This window comes from Callorhinus ursinus, unplaced genomic scaffold (assembly GCF_003265705.2).
Source record: "Callorhinus ursinus isolate GAN/ISIS: 27379988/994484 unplaced genomic scaffold, GSC_fseal_2.0 scaffold10, whole genome shotgun sequence".
In the NCBI taxonomy this organism is placed as follows: Eukaryota; Metazoa; Chordata; class Mammalia; order Carnivora; family Otariidae; genus Callorhinus; species Callorhinus ursinus.
This window is the reverse complement of record NW_027397072.1, coordinates 50,087,623-50,112,784: the sequence shown is the minus strand read 5'-3', so window position 1 is coordinate 50,112,784 and position 25,162 is coordinate 50,087,623. Positions and strand designations below refer to the sequence as shown.

General features: G+C 42.3%; 1 protein-coding gene across 3 annotated transcripts in view; it reads left to right on the top strand.

Annotated features, from left to right (window-relative positions):
- ALMS1 (ALMS1 centrosome and basal body associated protein) overlaps positions 1 to 18,614 on the top strand; it is a 210,000-nt gene extending 191,386 nt beyond the window's left edge. For 2 of the 3 annotated variants that reach the window (XM_073897525.1, XM_073897523.1), the window contains 7 exons: positions 9,033 to 9,153; positions 11,041 to 11,244; positions 11,537 to 11,763; positions 12,480 to 12,663; positions 13,618 to 13,681; positions 17,094 to 17,193; positions 18,264 to 18,614. In XM_073897525.1, the coding sequence (XP_073753626.1) occupies positions 9,033 to 9,153; positions 11,041 to 11,244; positions 11,537 to 11,763; positions 12,480 to 12,663; positions 13,618 to 13,681; positions 17,094 to 17,193; positions 18,264 to 18,308 (945 nt within the window). In that variant the 3' untranslated portion in view covers positions 18,309 to 18,614. The other variant, XM_073897524.1, reaches the window with a different exon arrangement.
- Positions 18,615 to 25,162: the final 6,548 nt, after the last annotated feature.

Genomic DNA, 25,162 nt, shown 5'->3' with positions numbered 1-25,162 from the left:
GTCCTTGTTCTAATGTAGCCAAATACCATGTTTCCAGCAGCTGGGCAAATGCACAACACATAACTACCAAACAAAGGGGTCTCCATGAGAGAATAAAATGAGAGCTTTAGTAATATTTAGTAAATGTTTACCAGTGATTCTTAGATTTTTATAAAACAAGCTGATTTCATATCAGTCGTTACAATCACACTCCTATATGGAAAGAAACAACAATCAAAAGTAGTATCTTGGAACCTGAAAGATACGTGTCATTATATGTTAAGAGATAAAAAGCAAGATGTAAACCATATATGTCATATATACATCTGTGTATATTGACTGGAACAAATATTAACTAATTATCTTAAAATTATGGGTTTATAATTTTTTTCCTTTATAATGTGTCTTTTGATTTTTTTTACAAGAAGCGTGTGTTTTCTAATAAGATACCATTAAAGTTGTTTTTGTTTGACATTAATAAAAAAGTGAGGTAAGCCAGACTGATCAAACACAGAATGTTAATTGTAAGCTGGAAAGGGAGATTCTCAAGCTTTTCATGGTGTTCTGGTTTCTGCCTAAAATACCTATTTGTATCTCCAATCTAGTCATAATAAATCCTTCTAGAAGCAGAGTGAAAGAATAGGAGTAGAAAAGTATTATACACAGTTTCTAAGTCAAGATAAAGTAAAAAAAAAAAAATTTTAACTTCGGGTGCTGAGGGTTGAGTTAAATGTACTCCTAGGTTCATGGCCTCTCTTTAAAATTTTATCCCCACATTGCATCCTCATTCCTAGTTTTCCGTAGGTGGCTGGTCTTGTTATGTAAAAATCTTTTGGCTTACAAGAGTTCTTACAAAATGTGTATTCTGTGTGTGCCTGTGTTTTCAATTTATATAAAAGGTACATCCGTTTTTTTCTTATTTTCAGTAGACATTGTGTTTTTAACATCTATCTACATTGCTAGACATATATATAGAATCAGGTTTCTGATTGTCATATAGTACTCCACTGAGTGCATCTACCAGTTCACCGACGTACTTTTCCCTGTAGTAGGCACCCAGGTTGCTGTTAGCTCCCATCACCACAAACAATGGGAGTGCACACCCTTGTCCATACCCCTCATTGGATCTGTGTGAAACTGTCTTTGCCATATATACCCAGAAGTGGAATTCTTGGATCATAAGCTATATAAGTTTCCTACATTCGTACCAAATTGCTTTCCAGTCTGTATCCTAACTGCAATGCATGGAAATTCCTATATTTCCACTTTCTGCCAATAATTTCTAGTTCGGCCAGAAGATTAGAAATACAAATTTCTATACCAAGGGTTGGTTGGTTGTAGAGAGAGAGAGCGTGCATGTGTGTGCAAGTGGGGGAGGGGGTGCAGATGGAGAGGGAGAAAGAATCTTAAGCAGGCTCCATGCCCAGTGCGGAGCCCCATGCGGGCTCGTCTCATGACCCTGAGATGAACTGAGCCTATATCAAGAGTCGGACACTTAACCCACTGTGCCACCTAGGTACCCCCCCTTTTTTTTCATTTTTAGTTAAATGTTATTTGTCTTGAGAATCTATCTATCCTATCCCCACTGTAATGTCAAAAGGAGGGAAGAGTCTTTTAGAGACTTTCAAAATTACTGCTGTGCTTTCAACCAGAATGCATTCATTTTCCATTCATCCAGATGCAGTTATAATATAGAATGTGATAAGTACAAGAGTAAGCTACTTTAATTGATTTTTTCAGATTTTAACATGTAACAGATAAAAGATATGGAAGATTTTGCTAGCAATATTAATAAGATTGATTTAAAATATCTACATAAAACTTAATTCCAAAAACACAGCATCCACACTTGTTCCAAATGCCCATGGAATATTTACAAAAATTAATTGTACTTAAGCAAAATGTTGACAAAACCCCAAAGTAGAAGATTTATAACTAAGCTTATATTTTCTAACCACAATGCAATAAAGTTGGAATTTAACAACTATAATTTTTTTTTCATTAAGTAGATAAAATTTTTAAAAACCTCATTCTAAACTTTTGGGTTATAGAAGGACTAAAAATTGAAAATACACTTTTTTTTTCATTAAAGACAGTAAAGGCACATATCCAAAACTTATGGGATGTGACTAAATCTATATTTGGAGAGAAATGTGTAGCCTTAAATAAATGGCATATTTGAACAAGTTCAATAAGGTAATAATTGAAATTTTTTTTTAAGATTTTATTTATTTATTTGAGAGAGAGAATGAGAGACAGAGCATGAGAGGGGGGAGGGTCAGAGGGAGAAGCAGACTCCCGCGGAGCGGGGAGCCCTATGCGGGACTCGATCCCAGGACTCCAGGATCATGACCTGAGCTGAAGGCAGTCACTTAACCGACTGAACCACCGGTAATAATTGAAATTAAGTCTTCCGGTCTGAAGATTAACAAAATAAAAGAAATTTTCTGAGGACCTATTATGCAGGCACAATGCCTTTTTAATGTTCTGAGGAGGATTTTTCATAGTTCTCATCTACCAGACTTGCAGAAAAAAATACCCAGTTCTGATTCTTTAAAGGTGAAGAACAGTTACCACCTAAGCTTCTGTAAACTTTAATCTATATCAAGTTTTTGATATAAAAATTTTTGATAGAATCAGGTTTCTGATCAATAAATCTATATCAAAATCTCTATCAAACAAATACTGTCCGTACAATCTATATCAAAATTTTGTGTTTTGGGAATTAAATCTGTATCAAAATTTTATTGAAACTACAGTTGACATGTGATCTGCTTATATCTAAAAATTCTTCACAAGAACAGACTGTCCTATGGTACCATAGACTATAGTTCTTATTTTGACACTGTCTTATCAATGTGTATCTCTGGTCCTAAACTTCAGTGGTTATAAGTGAACCAGCATAAACCCATTCCTCTGAAAGAAAAGCATCTCCCAGCAGGCATCTGAGTGGCAGAAGGTGGAAATAACACATTTCCTATATGAAGAATAGCTATATAGAGTCATGTAAGGAAACGTGGCCTTTCTCCTTTATTGGATATATTTTCCTAAGCTCAATTTCTACCTAAAAAAGTAATTTTTTAATTGAAAAGCTTTTGGGGGGTGGGGTCTATTTGAAGGTATCTCTGATCAATAAATGTGGGAATTGAGTCTCACCTAGATTTTAATTAAACTAAAAAGTACTGAAAAAGCCCGATATATCTCTGAGATGGTAGGAGTTAATTTTCTTTCTTTTCCCATTGTGGAATAAGGCATCAGCAGGTGAGTTTGCGCTCATAATAATAGAAATTAAAACAGAAGCAGGCAGCCAGCCAGCATGTATCTTCTTCCAAGACTGTGCAACAGAAAACTTGAAACCATGATGGCTAATGTCAGTTGATTCATAGTCACTTAAATCTTTTCATGTAAGCCTCATTGCAGAGGACTGAGTGAGCTAATTCACACCCAGACCCTAAGGGATGATGAGATCGTCTGAGGAGATGCCTGGGACTCTCCCATGGACTAAGGAGAGTAACTGTTTTGGTTTACCAACAGCATCCATAAATGAATTCAGCAAAACTGATGTGTTGTCTCTTGGGGGGTCATCGGCACAGCCTGTCAGACACAGTGAGGCCTAATGTGTTCTGATGATTGTTGTGACTCTATGGCTGTCATCATGGCCCTCATCACAGTGTGGGTAGTGTTGCGTCAATCCGACAACATCCAGTGCCCACGTTTTTGTTGGGATTGTTCACACTTTATTATATGAAAATGACACTGTTGGTCCCCTTCCATTGTTCTTATGTCAGTTAACAGGAGATAGAGGACCACAGAACATCAGCCTTGTTCTCCAAATAAGCTTCATAATCTACATTATTTCGGTTTGCATAATAAATAAATATATTTTTACAGCTTTTTTGAGATTTTTCACATACCATAAAATTCGCCTAAAGTGTACAGTTTAGTGGGTTTTAGTATTATTCACAGACTTGTGCAACCATCACCCCAATCTAATTGTAAAACATTTTCCACACCCGCTAAGAACACCCTGTACACACTAGCGAAGTCATTCTGCACTTTCCCAACCTCTCACCCCTGCCCCGGCCCCTGGTTGTGGTTACTAATCTACTTTCTGTTTCTATAGATTTGCTGCTTCTGGACATTTCGTATACATGGAATCCTATGATACGTGATCTTTTGTGACGGGCTTCTTTCACTTAATGTTTTCAGGGTTCATCTACTTTGTAGCAGTGTATTCATTCCTTTTTATTGCCAAATAATATTCCATTACATAGTTTATTTATCCACTCAGCAGTAAACGGACATTTGGATTTCTTCTACTTTTTGGCTATTATTAACAAGGCTGCTGGGAACATTCATTACAAGTTTTGTGTGGGTGTATGTTCTCATTTCTTTGGGCATATGCCTGGGAGCGGATATATACTGGAGCATATGGTAACTCTACATTTAACCATTTGAGGAACTGCTGCGCTGTTACCCAAAGTACTGTCACCATTTTGCATTCCCAGTAGCCAGTCTGTGAGGGCTCCAGCTTCTGCACATCCTTGAAAACACTTTTTTTGTTCTTTGGTTTTTCACCGTCCTAGAGGTCTAACTAAATATATTGTGAGGGAATTTATTTTTAGACTGTTTTTTGGTTTTAAATGTTTGACTTTTTATAGGCAGGAATTATTCTGAAAGATTTGAACTAGAAACAGAAACACACATCAAGGCTCCTCCTTGAATCAGATGTAAACATGTGTACTTCACACCCAGTGGTGCATACCATGACTGGTTGTACCCTTGGGATGTTCAGGAGACTCAGGCTTGGAAGGGACCATCATTTCTGCTGCATCTGCACCACAAGGCACTGGAGCTTCTGCTTGCAGAGAGCTCCACCACTCCCTCACTGTGCATGGGCAGCTCATTCAGGTGTCTAAGACTCCCATTATCGAAGGTCTTACCTTCTAGAGATCAAAATCTGCAATCATTGCACTCCTGACTGTGTTCCCAGCTCTGCTCCCAAAATGCACAGGAAATAGGTCCAGTGTTCCTCTTGGGTTCCCGCTTTCTTCCCGGAAGTGTTTCCTCTCAGGTCTTCACTCTGAACAATTTTTCGCAGATCATGCTTTCTACTCCCATTGCCTATAAATTGGCAGCTTTCCTGGGTCTCTTAAGTTTGCTGATATCTTATTTTTAAACATGTCTCTTTGAACTAAGCATGTTGTGCTTCAGATGATGAGAGCATGTTGACAGAGCAGATTTATCACCTTCCTTTCTGTGGCTAGAATGTTTCTTTGGCCTAACATATATTTTACTTCTGTTGAGCTCACCAGAGCCATGAAACTTCTATAGCTACACTCTTTTCTGTATGTTTTTGTTTTGTTTTCACTTCTTAAACTGGAATTCAATTACATGGTACAAAATTTTAAATGTATAAAAGAATATTTGATAATGTCCTTCCCACTTCTGCGCCCCAGGCATGTAGCTCTCCGTTCTAGAGCTACTCAGTGTTACTAGTTCCTGCACATCTTCACAGAGGTTTTTTTTTCTTTTTTTTTTTTTAAAGATTTTATTTGACAGAGACATAGCAAGAGAGGGAACACAAGCAGGGGGAGTGGGAGAGAAGCAAGCTTCCCACCAAGCAGGGAGCCTGATGTGGGGCTCGATCCCAGGACCCTGGGACTGTGACCTGAGCCGAAGGCAGACGCTTAATGACTGAGCCACCCAGGTGCCCCTTCACAGAGATTTTTAAAACAGCTTTGAAGTATAATTTGTATACCACAGAATTCATACTTTTTTTTTTTTTTTTTAAGAGCAGGGGGTAGGTTCAGAGGGAGACGGAGAGAGAGAATCTTAAGCAGACTCCATGCCCAGCGCAGAGCCTGACATGGGGATCAGTCCCAGGACTCTTGAAAATATGACCTGAGCCGAAATCAAGAGTCGGACATTTAGCCGACTGAGCCACCCAGGCACCCCTTAAGCCCACTTTTTAAATTACGTATGTGGAATGTCTGAGTATTTATTTAGATCTTTAATTTCTCCCACCAGTGTTTTGTAGTTTTCAGTGTGCAAGCCTTGCACTTCTCTTGTTAAATTTATTCCTAATTATTTCATTCTTTTTGATGCTGTTATGAATTGTTGCCTTAATTTTATTTTCAGATTGTTTATTGCTAGAATATAGAAATGCAATTGATTTTTGGGGGGGCACCTGGGTGGCTCAGTCGGTTAAGCATCTGACTCTTGCTTTCGGCTCAGGTCATGATCTCAGGGTCCTGGGTCAGTCAGGCTCCATGCTCAGCAGGGAATCTGTTTCTCCCTCTACCCCTACCTCCTGCTCATGCACGTACTCTCTCCTCCCTCTCGCTCGCAAATAAATAAAATCTTAAAAAAAAAATACAATTGATATTTTTTTATCTTCTTGATTTTATATCCGCAATCTGGCTAAATTTACTAGTTCTAAGACTTCTTTTAATGGATTCCTTAGTATTTTCTATGGACAGGATCATGTCATTTGCAAATAAAAACAGTTGTACTTCTTCCTTTCCAATCTGGGTTCTTTTCTTGCACAGGTATTTTATCCATAAAAAAGCAAATACCTGCATATATTTTCTTTTTCTCACAAACCTGGCAGCTTTGCTTTTTATACTTAACAATCTAGCCTGAAAGTCAGTCCCTTTCAGCACCTAGCATGCTTTCTCCTCTTACAGCTGCAGAGGAGGTATAAGTATATTGCCAGTCAGGCCTATCTTCCTCACCACCCTTTCTATCCTCATACATTTTGGGTTTTTTAACATCACAGTAGTCTCTTGGTTTTTTGTTAGTTTTCTGCAGTTTGTAACCTAAATCATTTGTTCTTCCTAACACTTCTGTACTTTCAGAAATGCAGATGCTCCCTTATTGAGCTGGGAAAACTGACACAGAGAGTGCTCTCGAGTAGAGACAGCTAGTCAAGGGAGGATGTCTTCCGACTCCAGACACAGAGCTTTTTCTACTGTATCAAAGTGTTTTTTTTTTTTAACTTTTATTTGAGAGAGAGAGTGAGAGAGAGCATGAGAGGGGGTAGGGTCAGAGGGAGAAGCAGGCTCCCTTCCTCCTGCCCAATGTGTAGGGCTTTACAATTACCCCTTGTTTGATTTGGCATCATTCCTGTTTATTATTTTGGATCTTGACAGTCATTTAGGCCCTCCCAGATATGCATCATACAAGAAATCACCTACTCCCCCTATCTCCAAGACACTGATATATAAAATGTTAAGAAGGAATAGCCAGAGCTAACCAAGTAACTGGACGTGAATGGTACTTAGTAAGTACTTGCTGTTGAATCAAGGAAAACATTCATTAAAAACCTTTGTGTCTTAATAATAACATTTGGGTAAGAGTGGTTCAACCAACTTATTTTATCATTTAACCCACATAACTCCATCTTGCCCTCAAAGATGTCACGACAAGTTTTGTCATTGTATTGAAACCTAATTGTACTCAACTCCTCATTCTTTTGGCTTACCAGTTAGTGACCATATCTACTAGAAAAAAACAGGCTCACCTGGCAGGGCTCATTCTGCCTGTCTTCCTGAGCACTAGCTGAAATGTGCTCATCTTTTCTTTGACCTCCAAATGCTTGCAAATTATTAGATTGGTGATCCGTTCTAGAATTTTACATGTCATCATTGTTAAATCCACCAGTTTGCAAGCTTATCTTTTTGAAAATTAAAACATTTTTTTTTTAGATTTTATTTATTTGACAGAGAGAGACACAGTGAGAGAGGGAACACAAGCAGGGGGAGTGGGAGAGGGAGAAACAGGCTTCCCGCGGAGCAGGGAGTGCGATGTGAGGCTTGATCCCAGGACCCTGGGACCATGACCTGAGCCAAAGACAGACGCTCAACGACTGAGCCACCAAGGCGCACCATGAAAATTAAAACATTTCTTTTTTTTTTAAAGATTTTATTTATTTATTTGTCAGAGAGAGAGCGCACAAGCAGGGAGAGTGGCAGGCAGAGGGAGAAGCAGGGTCCCCGCTGAGCAGGGAGCCCGATGTGCGACTCGATCCCAGGACCCTGGGATCATGACCTGAGCTTAAGAAAATTAAAACATTTCTTGTCCCCATTGCTCCTCTGTTTCAAGTTTCTAAAAGAAACTGTTTCAATTTCTTAAGGGCCCTGGAATACAGTTTATTAGTTCAGGGAGCAGACATTCTCAGTTTCCTTTCCTAACCTGGCCTTCAGTTCACCTTTACCAAACTTGCTTAAGTAGGTAAGTACCTGGCATTTATGAAAAATATAAATGCCCAGACCCCTCCCCTAGAGACACTACCTCATTGTTCTGGATTAGGACCCATTACCCCAGGAGACTGTTGTGATGAACAAGTTTAAGAAACACTGTTTTATACATTTTGGTCATCTTTTTGTCATTCACTAACATCCCACCATCAACTTCAATCCATGAAGTTGCCCTTCTAGCTCTAGTTTCTCTGAACATAATTATAAAGGCCTTTTTGGGTTCTTTAATAATTTTTGCACTACTCCAGTCATTTGGGACTTTTCATGGGGTCTTTTAGCTCTTTGTATTTACCTGTGTGTAAGTATCTGAGTCTGATCTTACTGGAGAGCATCCTCTGCAGCCCCCCACCCTCTTTAGTCATTCCTAGCCCTCTTTATCTCTCATCAAAATTTTAGAATTTCATTCTGAAGACCCACCAGCCTAATCTTTGGCTAACACCTTCTTCAGAGTTTTTTCAAGTGCTGTGAACATTCCCAGTCTTGATGTCTTCCCTTCTTTTTATTTTTTTGAGTTTTCAGAGTCATTGTTTGTTTGTTTTTATTATGTTCAGTTAGCCAACATGTCTTCCCTTCTTAAAACAGCTCAGGCAGTTATCCAACCACAGCAGCTTTCCCCTCCCTGTTATAAACAGTGCGGGAACATGTTCCCATTGTCACAAGCTTTCTGGCAACTTGATCTCAACAACTGGAATCAAATGAGAAAGGGCTTTTGGTGGCTTATATGTTTTCTTATCCTGTAGGTGACTGTGCCATTGACTGCAGGTAATAACAGGGTCTCTTTTGGTTTTCCAGGTGGCAAACAATGTGATTTCTTCTGATTCTGTTTCATCTTCTACCAGTAGTTTCTGTAGCTCAAGCTCTACCGTTGGCAACAAGCAAAATGTACAAATGTTAAACAAGAGCGTACAAGCAGGTAAGTTACCTGAACTTAAACATTTCCATTGAAATACAAGTAGATCTTTAACATATGTTAAGATACTCAACCTCACAATAAAATGAAGATTAAAACTATACTCAAATGCCATTTTTCACCTATCAGACTGGCAGAAATCTAGGTCTGATAATAAGTTTGTGGGCACAAGTGTAAAGAAGTAGGTGCTCTCATACAGTCAGGTTGGAAATGCAGACAATCTCTAAGACAAGCAATTTGGCAGTTTCAATCAAAATTACTTTGACCTGGCACTTTTATTTTTGGAATTTAGCCTATAGATATGTTGTGCATATGTGCAAAATGACAAGTGTACAGAATTAATCATTGAAGTAGTGTTTATTATAGCCAAAATTAATTTTAATTTAATTTTATTATGTTAGTCACCATACAGTACATCATTAGTTTTTGATGTAGTGTTCCATGATTGTTTTCATATAACACCCAGTGCTCCATGCAATACGTGCCCTCCTTAATAGCCGTCGCCAGGCTAACCCATCCCCCCACCGCCCTCCCCTCTAAAACCTTCAGTTTGTTTCTTGGAGTCCATAGTCTCTCATGGTTCGTCTCCCCCTCCAGTTTCCCCCCTTTCATTTTCCCCTTCCTTCCCCTAATGTCCTCCATGCTGTTCCTTATGTTCCACAAATAAGTGAAACCATATGATAATTGACTTTCCTGCTTGACTTATTTCACTTAGCGTAATCTCCTCCAGTCCCATCCATGTTGTTGTACAAGTTGGGTAGTCATCCTTTCTGATGGCTGAGTAATATTCCATTGTATTATAACTAAAAGCTAAATCAACTTAAGATACCCATCAATAGCCAAATGCTTAAATAAATTATCATACATCCATATAATGAAACACAGGGTGAGGAAACTCTCTCTACTAATATGACAGGATCTCCAACATTGATAATTAAAAAGAAAAAGCAAAATACTTTAAAAAATAAAAGAAGATAGCTGCTTGAATATGTGCAAAAAATTCTGGGGTTACAAACTGAATGAATGGAGAACAGCAGTGTGAAGGAGGCTTTTCATTTACGTTTTTCTATATCTTTTGATTTTATGTAACAAAAATAAATGTTGCCCTTGATTCCCCCCCTCCTTAGGTCTTGTCTTTGTATCTGTCAACCTCTTCCTTACCTGGGTGACTGCCAGGACTATAAGCATTAACTGTCTTTCTCATTTGGGGTCAGAACTGAAATCCTGGGGCCCCTGGGTGGTTCAGTTGGTTAAGCATCTGCCCTCATCTCGGGTCATGATCCCAGGGTCCTGGGATCGAGTCCGCAGGGATCCTGCTTCTCCGTCTCCCACTCCCCCTACTTACTGTCTCTCTCTCTCTGTCAAATAAATAAATAAAATCTTTTTTTTTAAAGATTTTATTTATTTATTCATGAGAGACAGAGAGAGAGAGAGAGAGAGGCAGAGGGAGAAGCAGGCTCCCAAGGAGCAGGGAGCCCGATGCGGGACTCGATCCCAGGACCCTTGGATCATGACCTGAGCCGAAGGCAGACGCTTAACCATCTGAGCCACCCAGGCGCCCAATAAATAAAATCTTTAAAAAAAAAAAAAAAAAAAAACTGAAATCCTTTACCCATTGAATCCATGTTAGTTGTTTTTTTTCCCTTTAATATCTAAATTGACTTAGAAATAAAAACCTTCTTTCTTTCTTCTTCCCTCCCTCTCTCTCCCTCCCCGCCTCTGTCTCTCTGTCTCACACCCCTCCACACCACCCAGAGGAGGCAGTAGCCTGCATTTTCGAAGGCTTACAGTTTTCATTTACTGAATTGAATACACATGCTAACTAAGTCGCAAGGCTACTCCCAGGATATCTGTGCTACTCCCAAGATATCTGTGGATCTTTTTCCTCAGGTAATTTGGAGATTGTGAACGGTGTCAGAAAACACACTCGAGATGTTGGAATGACTTTCCCAACTCCAAGTTCTAGCGAGACTAGAATAGAAGAGGACAGTGATGTGACTTCTTGGTCAGAAGAAAAAATAGAAGAGAAAAGACTTCTCGCCAGCTATCTTGGGGACAAAAAGTTAAGGAAGAACAGACACAGTTGCTGTGAAGGTCAGTTTCTAATTCCAGTTTTGTAGCCAAAGAACTAATGAATTTCAAGTCTCTCGCAATGCTAAGATTCTTTATCTCTAAATGACTCTATGTTGACCCCATTTCCCTGAGCACTACCTTGGCACATTTTCAAAGTATCTAGCACTGTAATTACAGTCATGCCTGCAGTTTAGCAAACTCCGGGGCATCCTGGTGGCCTCTGACAGCTGAGTGCCCTGAGAGCCTATATTACACACATCTTTGATGAGAAGAATGAAAAATCTTTTTTCTTTCTTAAAAATATTTCCCATAGGGGTTTCATGGTTTGTTCCCGTGGAAAATGTGAAGTCTGGTCCTAAGGAAAACCTGCCCAAGCATCATGGCCCTGGTATCTGCTGGTTTGCACCAATAACCAACACCAAACCGTGGAGGGAACCGCTGCGGGAACAGAACCGGCAGGGACAGCACGTGGACAACCACGGGTCACTAGCAAGCCCAGGGAGAGACCCACTGAAGCCGTTTGTGAGAGCAACCCTACAGGTGCGGTGACCCTGAGTTAATTTTAGCCGCGTGTTGAAGAAGGTCAAAAGGGGAAATACGAAGAAGTTAAGACTGTGACTAGGCCTTCCAAAGAACAGTCCTGTAACCCTCATTTCTAGCCCTTTCGCAGTTCATCTGTTCCCATTCTCATCGTCAATCAAAGGCTGCCTCACTGTTAACCCTTGTAAATTGGGCGTTGCCCTCTGTACCTGGGACAAGGCAGGAGAAGGGAGGATGTTGTGATGCTGCTCACTGGGGTCGTGGATACCTGCACGTGGAGTGCTCCAGAGGTCTGACGCTTGTGTCAGCCGTATGCGTGTTCCTCCATTTACATAAGTCCTGTTCCTGCATAGCACAAAGTCCCTTCTTTATATGGACCTTGGCGCTGAAAGAAATGTCATTTAATAAGGTGTTTGTTTGAAGGGAAACTTAAAATAGCACAGTAGGCTGAGCTCTAGCCCATCGGTATTTGGGCGAGTTGTAATTGCCACAGTCTTACTCCTTGGCTTACTCCGGGGGCATTCTTTGCTCCCTTTGATATTCCTCCTGGAGCTCTCCCCCACAGAGAGTTGTTAGATTGTTCTTCAACTCTGGGTATTTTCTGCACTCTAGAAACAGGCTCTTCAAACCACGGTGGGGCCAGTGCTGCTTTCCAAGCCCGTGGAGAACAGATTGCATCATTAACGTGAGGTCGGGGGGCCTTTTTTCCCCGTCAGGAATCCCTTCAGTTTCACAGACCTGACTTCATCTCCCGCTCTGGGGAGCGAATAAAGCGTCTGAAGCTAATAGTCCAGGAGAGGAAGCTGCAGAACATGTTGCAGAGTGAGCGGGAGGCCCTGTTCGACACCGCGGGGGAGCGGCAGGGCTGCCGGGACGCCACGCGCCCGCTCCTGAAGAGAGGTACTCTCTGCCTCTTCACTTGCCTCTCATGGCTGCAGAGGGCACGGCCTGCTTCCCAACCGGGGGGGGGGGGGGGGGGGGGGGGGGGGGCCCCCCCCCCCCCGGGGGGGGGGGGGGGGGGCGCTGCTCGGTGCCATCCCAGTCACAGGGACAGAAAGGGCCTGCCTTCCTGCTGAGACTCCACTCTCCCTGGGCAGCAGAACCTGCCCCGTGCGGCTCTCAGTGCTCTCGTGGTCCACACAAGCCCACGGCTTCCTGCCCTGTCCCTGCATCTTAGAAACCAGAGTGTGCGGTGAGAATGGTGTATTCATAAGGCAGCTGTGGGTCTGGGAGCACGTTCCAGGATTGCCTGCCTCGTAGGGTGGTGGTGGTTGTGGTGAGAGTGATGATGATGGTAATGGTATTGATGATGATAATAATAATAATATGTAACCTTTACATGTTTGGCCCAGGCACGGTTCTTGTTCAGTGCTTAGAACACCTCTCTGAGGCAGATGCTATTTAATATCCCTATTTTACAGATGAGAAAACAGAAACAATGAGAGCTTAAGTCCCTTGCCCAAGATCATACACCTGCTAAGCTGGGATTTGCTCGCTTTAGATTCTGTGCTCCTAAGAATTCCGCTAGGTGTAAGATCTCCATAAAACAATATGTGAACGCTGTGAAAACTACCAAGTGCTACCTACTGCTTTCATCACAGCCTTACTATAAACCGGCCAGTGTTTCTGTTCACACTGTCTGGTCTGTGCTGCAGCATGTTGTGTCTTCAGGAGCCTGCTGTCACAGGCCCCATAGTCTAACCCTGGCCTTGGCCTTGGGCAGTGCTCACCACCCAGTACTGTCAGCTCAAGGTAGGGACACCAAGTCCTAGGGCTCCTTCTCACAGTTCTTGAGTGACACACCCTTCCCTGTTAAGACAGTAGCCACTGAAAACCCCTTCTTCTCATGCTTAGGCTTCCTGGATGCCCGAAAGAACAGGCCTGTTGGGAAGAAGGAAATGATTCAGAGGTCTAAACGGTAAGGCCAAAAGAATAAGAGTAATTATAAAAGTATAAATAAGGCCACCAAGTGATCAGGAGCTCTGGCTTGCCCCTAGAATAAAGACGTTATGCTCAAGTTAAAACGTTATGAGAAAATTAGTTGTGAAAGAAGTTTCTTATTTATAGCACTAAAAAAGGAAAGAAAAATAGATAGCAGATTGTGGTATGGATGAGTCAGATAAAAAGATGCAAAGAATTCCCACTAATTTGCATGCCTTAGTCAGGCTTCTCTTTGTTAGAAACCTAAATATAAATAAAGATACCTAAAATATAAGATATGAATATTTTGAAATAAGTGTTTATTTCAGGCATTACCCTTTATCCACACAATCACATTTCCAGGAATTTATGCAATACAGTGAGAAATAATGAAATACTAAGACATATGAAGCTTCACAAAAAGTCAAGTTTGGGGTGCCTGGGTGGCCCAGTGGGTTGAGCGTCTGCCTTCGGCTCAGGTCCTGGGATCGACCCCCATGGCGGCTTCCTGCTCAGCGGGGGGTCTGCTTGTCCTTCTCCCTCTGCCGCTCTGCCTGCTTGTGCTCTCACTCTCTCAAATAAATAAAATCTTAAAAAGAAAAAGAAAAAGTCAAGTTTCAAGCAGTGTGCACTGCTACCATGTGCAGTGTTTAAAACGTATTTGTGCCTATATAGATGCATATACTTTTATATGCATAGAATATCTCTGGAAGGATACCCCAGGAAACGGTAATAGCACTTGCCTTTGGGAAGAAGGACTGAATGACTAACAGATAGAAGTAGGACAGAGACTAATTTTTTGCCTTTTTATCCTTGCTGAATTTTGTGCCATTGCATGCATTAGCGATTAATTAGCAGTATGCATGTGTCGGTCATGAGAATCCCATGGATTTAATTGACATATAACATTGTGTAAGTTTAAGATATACAATGGGATGATTTGATGTATGTATATGCAATATGTTTAGCACACTACGGTTAGTTGACGTCTCGTTTACCTCACATAATTACCATTTTGTTGGTGGTAGTAGTATTGGTGGGGTGCTGGGGGTGTTCTCACTGTTATGGTGAGAACATTAAAGGTCTAGCAGAGTTCAAGCACACACTGCAGTATTGCTAACTAGAGTCACCACGCTGGACCTTAGATCCCCAGAACTTTTTGCTCTTATAACTGGAATTTTGTGCCCTTTGGCCAACATCTCGTTATCCCCATCCCCCGCCCCTGGCAACCACCATTCTATTGTCCATTTCAGTGAGTTTGATGTTTTTAGAATCCACATATAAGTGTGATCATACAGTTTTGCCTTTCTCTATCTGACTTATTTCACCTAGCATAATATCCTCAAAGTCCATTCACATTGTTGCAAATGGAAAGATTTCCTTCTTTTTTATGACTGAATGATAATATAATAATATATTATATTTTCTCTATCCATTCATCCGTTGATGAACACTTAGGTTACTTATGGTAGTTCTATTTGTAATTGTTTGAGGAACCTCCACTGTTTTCCCACAGGGGCTGAACCAATTTACATTCCCAACCAGCAGTGCGCGAGGGTTCCCCTTTCTCTACATCCTTACGGACACTTGTTATCTCTTGCTTTTTTTTTTTTTTTAAGATTTTATTTATTTGACAGAGAGAGAGAGAGCACAAGCAGGGGAAGCAGCAGAGGCAGAGGGAGAGGGAGAAGCAGCCTCTCCTCTCTTGCTTTTTAAATAATAACCATTCTAACAGGGGCGCCTGTGTGGCTCAGTCGTTAAGCGTCTGCCTTCGGCTCAGGTCATGATCCCGGGGTCCTGGGATCGAGCCCCGCATCGGGCTCCCTGCTCCTCGGGAAGCCTGCTTCTCCCTCTCCCACTCCCCCTGCTTGTGTTCCCTCTCTCCCTGACTCTCTCTCTGTCAAATAAATAAATAAATCTTTAAAAATAAATAAATAACCATTCTAACAGGTGTGAGGTGATATCACATGTGGTTTTCATGAACAGCAACTTTTAAAAAATGTAGGTATGTTCCTCTTTGGTCTCGTTCCTGCCCTCCACTGTAGTGTTTTCAGTTAGCGATCATCTCCTCCATATCCAAAACCGACCTCCCCGTTCTCTACTCCCACACTTGCTTGGGCCACCCCCTCATCCAGCTAGAGAGCTGGGGAGCAGTCACCTCTAGCCATGTTACCCCCCGCTACACATGGGGCCAGCTAGCACATCCTAGACACTCGGCTTCTTGATTGCTCTGGAACCTGCTCTCACCACCTTGGTGCAGCCTGGCCCCCACTCTCAGAGGACGCTGTTCTTCCTGGTTCTGCTCTTTATTTTTTTCTCATTTATTTTCCACAGAGCCTCTATGTCATTTTCAATGATTTTTTTTTTTCAAATTATAGAAGCTTTGGAAAATATAGAGAAAATGAGAAGAAAATAAATGTCACTGATCATCCGTCCATCTAAACTGAACTAACACTAGTCCTGTTTCTGGCAGGAGTGGGGGTTTTGCAGGGACCTGTATTCACACACACTTACTTTTTCTCAAGTTGTTGATCATACTATATATACAGGTTTGTAGCCTGCTTTATTTTGCTCAACATATATATTGTGACATTTTCCCATATCATTAAAAATTCTCAGATTCTTTGAAATATCTTTTTTATGCTTTGTAATAATTCCATTATATTCCATAATCTGTTTAACTTTTCTTTTGTGGGAAATTTAGATCATTTCCAATTACAGTATATTTATCAAATGCATCTTTGATCATGTTCCTCCCTACTTAAAATCAGTGGCACCCAATCCTTGATAGGACAGAGCCCAAGGTTTTCACATGGCCACAAGGCCCTCCACAGCCCACGTCACCTTCATCTCATCTGCTTCCCGCAGGACCCCCTGCAGGCCTCTCTTTGAGGCCTTGACTCTTTCTTACCATACTCCCTTCTCCTCCCATCCCCTCTCTGCTCCTGTCTGTAAGACCCACCTTTCATTTCTTGGAGCTCTGTGTAGCATTTTGTACATAGGGCCATTATTGTACTTTTCTTTCTGTTATTTTATGTGTGTTTAAAAATATACTAATTAATACATGCTATTATTTTATATTGAAACTGTCCATTTTTGCATATAGAGTAAAAAGCTGTTATCTCCACCCATTTATCCCACTCCTTTCTCAGAAGTAACCACTATAAGCAGGGTTTCTTGATGTTTTTATTCATCTGTCTGCCCTCCCAGATCATGAGCACCCCAGGCCAGCGTTCTTTGTGTCCATCCGTCTAACAGGAAGCAGACCCACGACAGAGGCCCCAGGCCGTGTTTGAGATCTAAATGCCCTGACAGCAGGAGACCTTAGGGACGTGGGGAAAAGAGATCATGTCCCTCTGTGTTTGGGTAACCTCACTGCTTTTTGTTTTCCTGCTGGCACCATTCCTAAGGATTTATGAGCAGCTTCCAGAAGTTCAGAGAAAGAGAGACGAGGAGAAGAGGAGACTGGAATATAAGTCATACCGGCTGCGAGCTCAGCTATTCAAGAAGGTCAGTCAGCCCTTGAGCAGGATCCATCAGGTTTATCAGGGGAAAGAGAAATTGAGAGAAACACATCTGACCTGTTTAAATTAACCATATCTGGGAAGTAAACTTAAGCTTATAATGCATTGTACCACTGCTGAAATTTGGAAGATAAAGGCACCTTCATTTGACTAGACTTCAAATAAAAAAATCTAAAAGGTGAATCTAGAAAAGGCACCTTCCAGGCATACATTTGGAACAAAACCAAATTCTATACTTAGGAGTCATGGTGGAAACGTCCAAATCTATCAGAACTGTTGGATTTTCATTCTAGAGTCCCAAATGGTAGTGTTGTGCCCCTTATTGGTAAGTCAAATACCTCTAGAGCTTGTAAAATAAACTGGAAAGTGTCCGAGTGTAGCGTAAGAGTTGGCAGCTTGGGGACTCAGAGCCTCAAAGCCACCACCATTTCCTGCCTGTAGCCCAGTGGAATCAGTGGTGCCGCAAGACCCAGACCCTCCGAGGCCAGGGAACTTGCTACCAGTATATTCCTTGAGAAGCCAGGCAGGCTACCATGCCTGAAGGTCCATATCCTTCACTGTTCTCATTTCCTTCCCAACCCCTTCACTTCACCACCAGAGGACTCTGAAAGTCAGAATCCAAAAGACAAGTTTATACCAGACCGATGTGGGATTGGAGAACTGCTTCTGGAGCACACCTGGAGCTGGGCTGGGCCGGGCCCTTCGAGGAGGGGTTCCCCAGGCGCCACATGGCCTGTCCAGTGGGTCAGCATCACAGGCCAGGCCTCTTGTTGTGCTCGTATGTTTGAACTGATGGATGGATGGGCCTATCCAGATCATAAGTGATCCGTATCTGTACAGAAATAATAGATAGTGACTATATAGATCATCTTTCCTAAACACTTCAGGAAGAATTTTTTTGCATAATTACCATAGTTTCTGTAACTAGGGAAAATAAACAAGATTTGGGTAGAACCCCACTGGTCTCTTCAGCAACACGTCTGGGGTGAGGATTGGCTGCCTGCCTCTGATGGCAAGAATATCTAACTTTTTTCCTGTCTTTCTTTTCTTCCACAGAAAGTGACCAATCAGCTCTTGGGGAGAAAAGTTCCCTGGAACTGATAAAAGATTATTTTCCTCACAGTCTTGGAATTATATTTTATCAACCTGAAGAAGCACAATCCTTTTATGAGTCTGGTTTAATAAAACTTAACTCCTCGTCTATGTTTAATTTAGAAGTAGTAAGTAAGTAGTCTGAGGCAGAGTGGTGATTAGGATTATTAATGGTTTGGGAGCAATACTTTCTCCACAGCGGCCTTGCCCACAGGAATGTTTGTCACAGTGATATCATTTCTGAAGTCTAGCCACGAGTGAGTCCCTTTTTGTATGTGTTTTTATACTTTTAGAAAATAAATAACTTCTGATTGATTCATAGTAAAGCAATCGGCAGAGGGTCATTTCTTTACCATCTGGAGATGTTCAGGGAGCTATGTGATGTCTCTCCTGAGGTGTATGGGGAGCCTCTATCTAAAAGCATCAGTCAAAGGAAATGGGCTGTGGGAATGAAATATGGCCTTTTTTTTTTAAGATTTTATTTATTTATTTGTCAGAGAGAGAGAGTACGCGTGCACAAGCAGGGGGAGTTGCAGGCAGAGGGAGAAGCAGGCTCCCCACTGAACAAGGAGCCTGATATGGGACTCGATTCTAGGGTCCTGGGATCATGACCTGAGCCAAAGGCAGACGTTTAATCAACTGAGCCACCCAGACGTCCCGAAGTATGGCCCTTCTTTACAAACACAGCAGGCCATGACGACAGCTCCTCCTTGGGCTTTGTGGAGATGGGGTCTGGTTAGAGTTGCTTTTGGGCGTGCCCGGACACTCCCAGCAGACCAGGCACCTTGGGTTGAGAGCCTCCTCTTAGCTTCATTCCAGCTTGCCAGGGGCCTCTAGCCTTTGGTGGATTTTCCTCTGGCTACCCTCTCTTCAAGATTGAAGCCTCAGAGCATTTATCATCACACGATGGAACCAACATTTTATAACCCGGATAACCACTTCTGAAAAGTATGAATTAATAAACTTAATAATGTACGTAAAGCACTTAATTAATCCTGTAGCCTGGAATGACAGCTAAAGCCCAGAGTTGAGAGGGGGGGGAAGGTGCTAATCGGCCTCATTCAAAATTCAGGGGAGCCCCAGCAATATCGTAAGGGACCAGCTGCCTCCCCAGCAGGCTTCTGCAGAGGCCAAGTTAAACAGCAGACCCTGCCTCCAAGCACAGCTCAGAGGGTGCCGCCAAGGCTCCCTTCCTAACCCAGAAGGAGGCTATGAAGAAGGCTCAGACACTGACTGAGCCAGCCAGGCACCCCTGCCTGATCCCTTTGTTTTGCCAGGCCTAACACAATGTGTAGCATGTGTTTGACTCAATAAGGGTTTGTTGAATGACACACAGAGGGTCATCAGTCCAGATTGGAGGCCAGAGGTTCTGGGAAGACTTCAGGGAGATCTAATTGATAGATTCTCTAAGGCACCGTAATGGTGCTGAATAAGTGACAGCTATATAGGAAAAAAAAGAAAAGAAAACTAAACAACCCCAAAAAAGATAATTCCAAGGAAAACAAAAATCTACATAAAAGAATAAGCAATCATAGTTTTACTATGTAGCTTAGCTTAAAATAAACACATAATATTGATGTTCCCCAACCAGTGGTCTAATCTCTTTGGGAAGCTGGGGAGTGGGAAGGATGCACATGCGTGATGTAGACATGGCCTCGACTCCCAAAAAGTAGTCCACAGACAAGCTTAAAACAGGATTAGGAAGAAGCCACACAAGTCCCTTAAAGACATGGAAATAAGTGAGACCTGAAACTTGAAAAATCCTAGAAGAGAGCACAGGCAATAATTTCTCTAACGTCAGCCATAGCAGCATTTTTCTAGATAGGTCTGAGGCAAAGGAAATAAAAGCAAAAGTAAACTATTGGGACTACATCAAAATTAAAAGCTGCACAACAAAGGAAACAACAAAACAAAAAGACAACCTACTGATGGGAGAAGATGTTTGCAAATGACATCCCATAAGGGGTTTTACAACTCAATACAAACACACACACACACAAATAATGCAATTAAAAATCAGCAGAGGACATGAACAGGCATTTCTCCAAAGACATCCAGATGGCCAACAGATGACATAAAAAGATGCTCAACATCAGTCACCATCAGGAAAATGCAAATCAAAACCACAATGAGATATCCCTTCACACATGTCAGAATGGCTAAAATCAAAAACAAAGGAAACAAGTGTTCGCAAGGATGTGGAGAAAAAAGAACCCTCTTGCACTGTTGGTGGGAATACAAACTGGTGCAGCCACTCTGGAAAACAATATGGAGGTTCCTCAAAAAAATTAAAAATAGAATTATGATCCAGTAATTCCACTAGTAGGTATTTACCTAGAGAATATGAAAACACTTATTCGAAAAGATAAATGCACCCCTACGTTTATTGCAGCATTATTTACAGTAGCCAAGATATGGAAGCAACCCAAATGTCCATCAATAGATGAATGGATAAAGACAATGTGGTACATACACAGACACACACAGTGGAATATTACTCAGCCATAAAAAAGAAATCTTGTCACTTGCAATGACACGGATGGATCTAAAGTATAAGGCTAAGCTGAATAAGTCAGAAAAAGAAAAATACCGTATGATTTCACTCATATGTGGAATTTAAGAAAACAGACAAAAAAGACAAACCAAGAACCTGTCTCGTAACTATACAGAACAAATTAAGGGTTACCAGAAGGGAGGTGGGTTGGGGGATGGGTTAAGAAGGTGATGGAGATTAAGGGGTACACTTATGATGAGCACTGGGTAAGGTATGGAAGTGTTGAATCACTATATTATACACCTGAAACTAATAACACTATGTTAATTATACTGGAATTTTTTTAAAAGCATTTTAAAGATACGGAAGTTGAGTGTGCACAGGGAAGTGTAGAGCTGCTCTTACACATCACAAATCTATAGAACTCTGACTCTTGAAAACGGCACATACATAATTTTGAGAGAAATAAAAAAAACTAAAGAAATGTGAAGGGCAAAACAAAAAATTTAGAAGTAAATATAGGAAAGTGTCTCTAAACTTAAGAAAAAATGTCAAAGGAACAAAGCACAAACCATAAAGAAAAAGATTGATAAATTCAATTAATGAAATGTAAAAATTCTGTATTAAAAGACACCATAGGGGCGCCTGGGTGTCTCAGTTAAGCATCCAGTTCTTCATTTCAACTCAGGTCACGATCTCAGTTTTGTTAGAAGCCAGGAGTTTATAAATTAAGGTAGTATACATATAACATTTTAGAAGGGGGAAAATAAAAATGGTCAGGAAGCCTAAGAGCAGATCAATTAAGCTAAAACAATTCAATAGACAAACTACATACTGTCAACAGTAAGGACAAAATACACTTTAAATCATTTGAAAGGAAAACAAGGTAGCAGTTTGAAAGTATGCGATGAGAAAGAAAACGAAGGGCATGCTGTGTAGGCGAGCAGCTGGAGAGACAGGGTGACCTCCCAGATAGGAATCTGTGTGGTGGGCAGCACCCAGCCCCCAGCGGCTTTGTCCTGTTTACCATCCTCCCCTCACCAGGCAGGCGTCGGCCACAGTTCAGCTTCCCATGCCCACTCTGGAGTCCCTCATATCCAACTGGAGCTCAAGTTCAAAGATTCCCCAGGTTATCCAACATCATCAAGGATCCAGACTCCATGCCTTCAGTGGTTGGGGGAAAGGGCCCCTCCCCCATGTCGCACCCAACAGAGGACAGACCCCACTCCTCCTCCCCTCCCACTTCTCAGAATGCCCCACGGAGAGAGCTCTGCTGGCACCCACTGTCCTGCCTAACCTCACTCCCCTGACCCCTCCCAGGCTTGGGTAGGATCTGGGCTCTGTCCCAGCCTCCTCTTAGGGCGCTCTGCCCTCCTGTTCCCTAGACCCACATGCCGTGAGGGTGCTCACTTTTTCCCTCGGGCACTTCTCTACCTCATTGGGCATCTGCGTCAAACAGCTGGTGCCCCTCTCCTCTGGTTCACGCCCCAGGGAGTGAAAATGCCCCCAGAGGGGAGATGTTGGCTGCAGAGAGGAACCTTTAGGTCCTGCTCTCCCCTATGAGCTTTCTCTAGCCGTAGCTCTAGGTGGCTTGGCCCGCAGGGGCAGTGCCCCTGTTTAATTTCCTCTAATGCTCAAAGTAGATGCTGTCTTTCCCACTCAGCCGCTAGCTTTATTTTTTTTATTAAGATTTTATTTATTTATTTGACAGAGCCCGGAGAGCACAGGCAGGGGGTGTGGCAGAGGGAGAGGGAGAAGCAGACTCCCCGCTGAGCAGGGAGCCCAATGCAAGGCTCTATCCCAGGACTCTGGGATCATGACCTGAGCCTAAGGCAGGCGCTTAACTGACTGAGCCACTCAGGCACCCCAACCACTAGCTTTAGAACCCCGGTCTGCCACCTGGTCCATATTTCCTGCATAGTTGTTCCTAAAATAAACTTCGTATAATAAGACTCATATTTAGCAAAATCTAAACTAGGTTATCCCCAGGATATAGAGCTGAGCATTTTCACACTGATTTTGTTCAGAAGGTAACCACCTGGTTTATGATACATGGAAAATTTATTCGTTAACCTCCCTAATAATGTCACCCCATTAAAAATTCACTATGTTCCCACTGTATCTTAAATGTTTTGTTTTTTTTTTTCTGAATGGTTTTTAAAAAAATTTAACTCTGCCCAAAAGGTGGAAACAGCCGTAATGTCCATCAAGAGATAAATGGATGAACCAAATGTGTGCGTGTGTAATATATCATATTACTCAGCCTTCCAAAGGTAATGAAATTCTGATATATTCTACAATATGGATGAAACTTAAAAAACGTTGGTAAGTGAAATAAGCCACACACAGAGGACAAATACTGTATGACTCCACTTAAACGAGATACCTAGAGTAGGCAGATTCCTAAAAAGGTGGAATAGTGGCTGCCGGAGGCTGGGAGGAGGGGGTGAGGAGGGATTATTGCTTCACGGGTACAGTGTTTCTCTTTGGGGTATTGAAAAAGTTCGGGAAATAGATAGTGATGATAGTTGCACAACATTTTGAATGTAGTTAATGCTACTGAACTATACATTTAAAATTTGTTAATATGGTCAATTTTATGTAATGTATATGTTATCACAATATTAAAAATGTGAGGAGGAGGAAGAAGAGGAGGCACGGCAGAGCGAGGGAGCATAGACCTTCCTGCAGGTACCCACTTACACGCGCACACACGTGTGCCAGACGGAAGAGGCATGTGCCCGCAGGCAAAACCAAAACAAGCCTACCCTAGTTTAACCAGCACACTGTTACATAAAAGGAAACTGGGTGTTCTTAAAATTTTACCAAGTTCAGAATAAAACCTCATCTTTGAAATTGAACAAATTACTTATTAGCGGAAGAAAGGTAAAAAGGAAGTTTGGAGTCAGTATTCTAGGGTTTTTTACAGCTGGGTCCAAGTCACTGACCTCTAAAATTATCTTGGACCACACCCTCCCTCCTTCCTACTTTCTGGAAAACTATCAGTCCCCTACACTTGCCCAAAGGGGTCCTTGCACAAGTCACAGAGCTGCACTTTGCCATTCCCTGCAAGCCACCACCTCGCCTGTCTGCATTCCCCAAGCCCAGTTCAGGAAAAGCACTTTCTCTTCCAATTCCACCCCCTTGTCTCAAACACACACACAAAGCCAACAACATCCCACCTCTGCCAGAGTTCCGGGCCCACAGGCACTGACTGTGACTCAGATTCCCAGGAAAGCGTCAACCATCAGCTCTTGCTCCACAGAAGTGTACGTAGGTGTCCTCAAGACTTCTCTATCAGTGGCCTTGGGGTTGCAGGTGGCACCTCGCCCATGCTTTGCTTGGCTGGGGCAGACTCATGGCCAGCTGTAACTCCCATAACAATTTCTCACCACCTCTGCTGTCTCCAACCTTTTGTATCCTCCCTTTGGGTTTTAGAGCCATCTGAGCTCTTCCTTTTTTATCTCTAAAAACTTTTTACCGGTGAATTTCATATAATATAAAGTTAACAGTTTTAAAGTGTACCCTTCGGTGGCATTTAGTACATTCACAATGTTGTGAAACCACCACCTATATCAGGACTTGAAACATTTCCATTGCCCCAAAAGAAAACCTGCAGCCATCACTCTCCATTTCTCCTCCCCCCCAACACCCCTGGTAACCCCCTAAACTGTCTTGGTCACCTCCTTTGGAATTACCACATTTCGGTCTCAGATCTTACCTCTTATCTCTCATACCTGGTGCATGGTCTGAAGCTCTGGTTTAACTTCCCGTTATCCTTAGCCCACTATCTTGACCTAAATACCCTCCCTCCAATTCACCAACACAAACACGTTCACTTGTCTGGCCTTGGGCCCCTTTCCTGAATTCTGCAGGGAAGCACTGCTTCAAACTCCACTGATCAAGAGTGTGGATTTGGTCTGGAGGATATGAGCAAAGGAGTAGCATCCAGGACAGGCCTGGCCTCTGTCCCTGGCTGTTAGAGCACCCTCTGTGGATCAGGCAATAGGGAGCAGTGGGGTCCACTGACTTCCTCTGCCTGAGGTGGGGCCAGAGGCTCATGGGAAGCCGTCCACTAGTCAGCGGGGTGCTCTTTTGATGTTCTTTGTCCAGTACTCCCACCATCTCCACACTTACGACAATATATCACCCCTTGCTGCCTCCTTGGTTTCTCAGCCCCCTCTGGCCTGTTAGCCCCTGGAGGGCATGGACCACGTCTATGTGGGATTAGCAATACCAATTAATTGTCACTTAAGAAAACTCTCAAAGCATTGGGACCACTGTGGGCCTCCCCCATCTCTAGCACCAGCTGATGCCCACTTGGGAATTCCTCCTGAGGGGCGGCCTGGTAGGCCGAGGACAGCTGGTG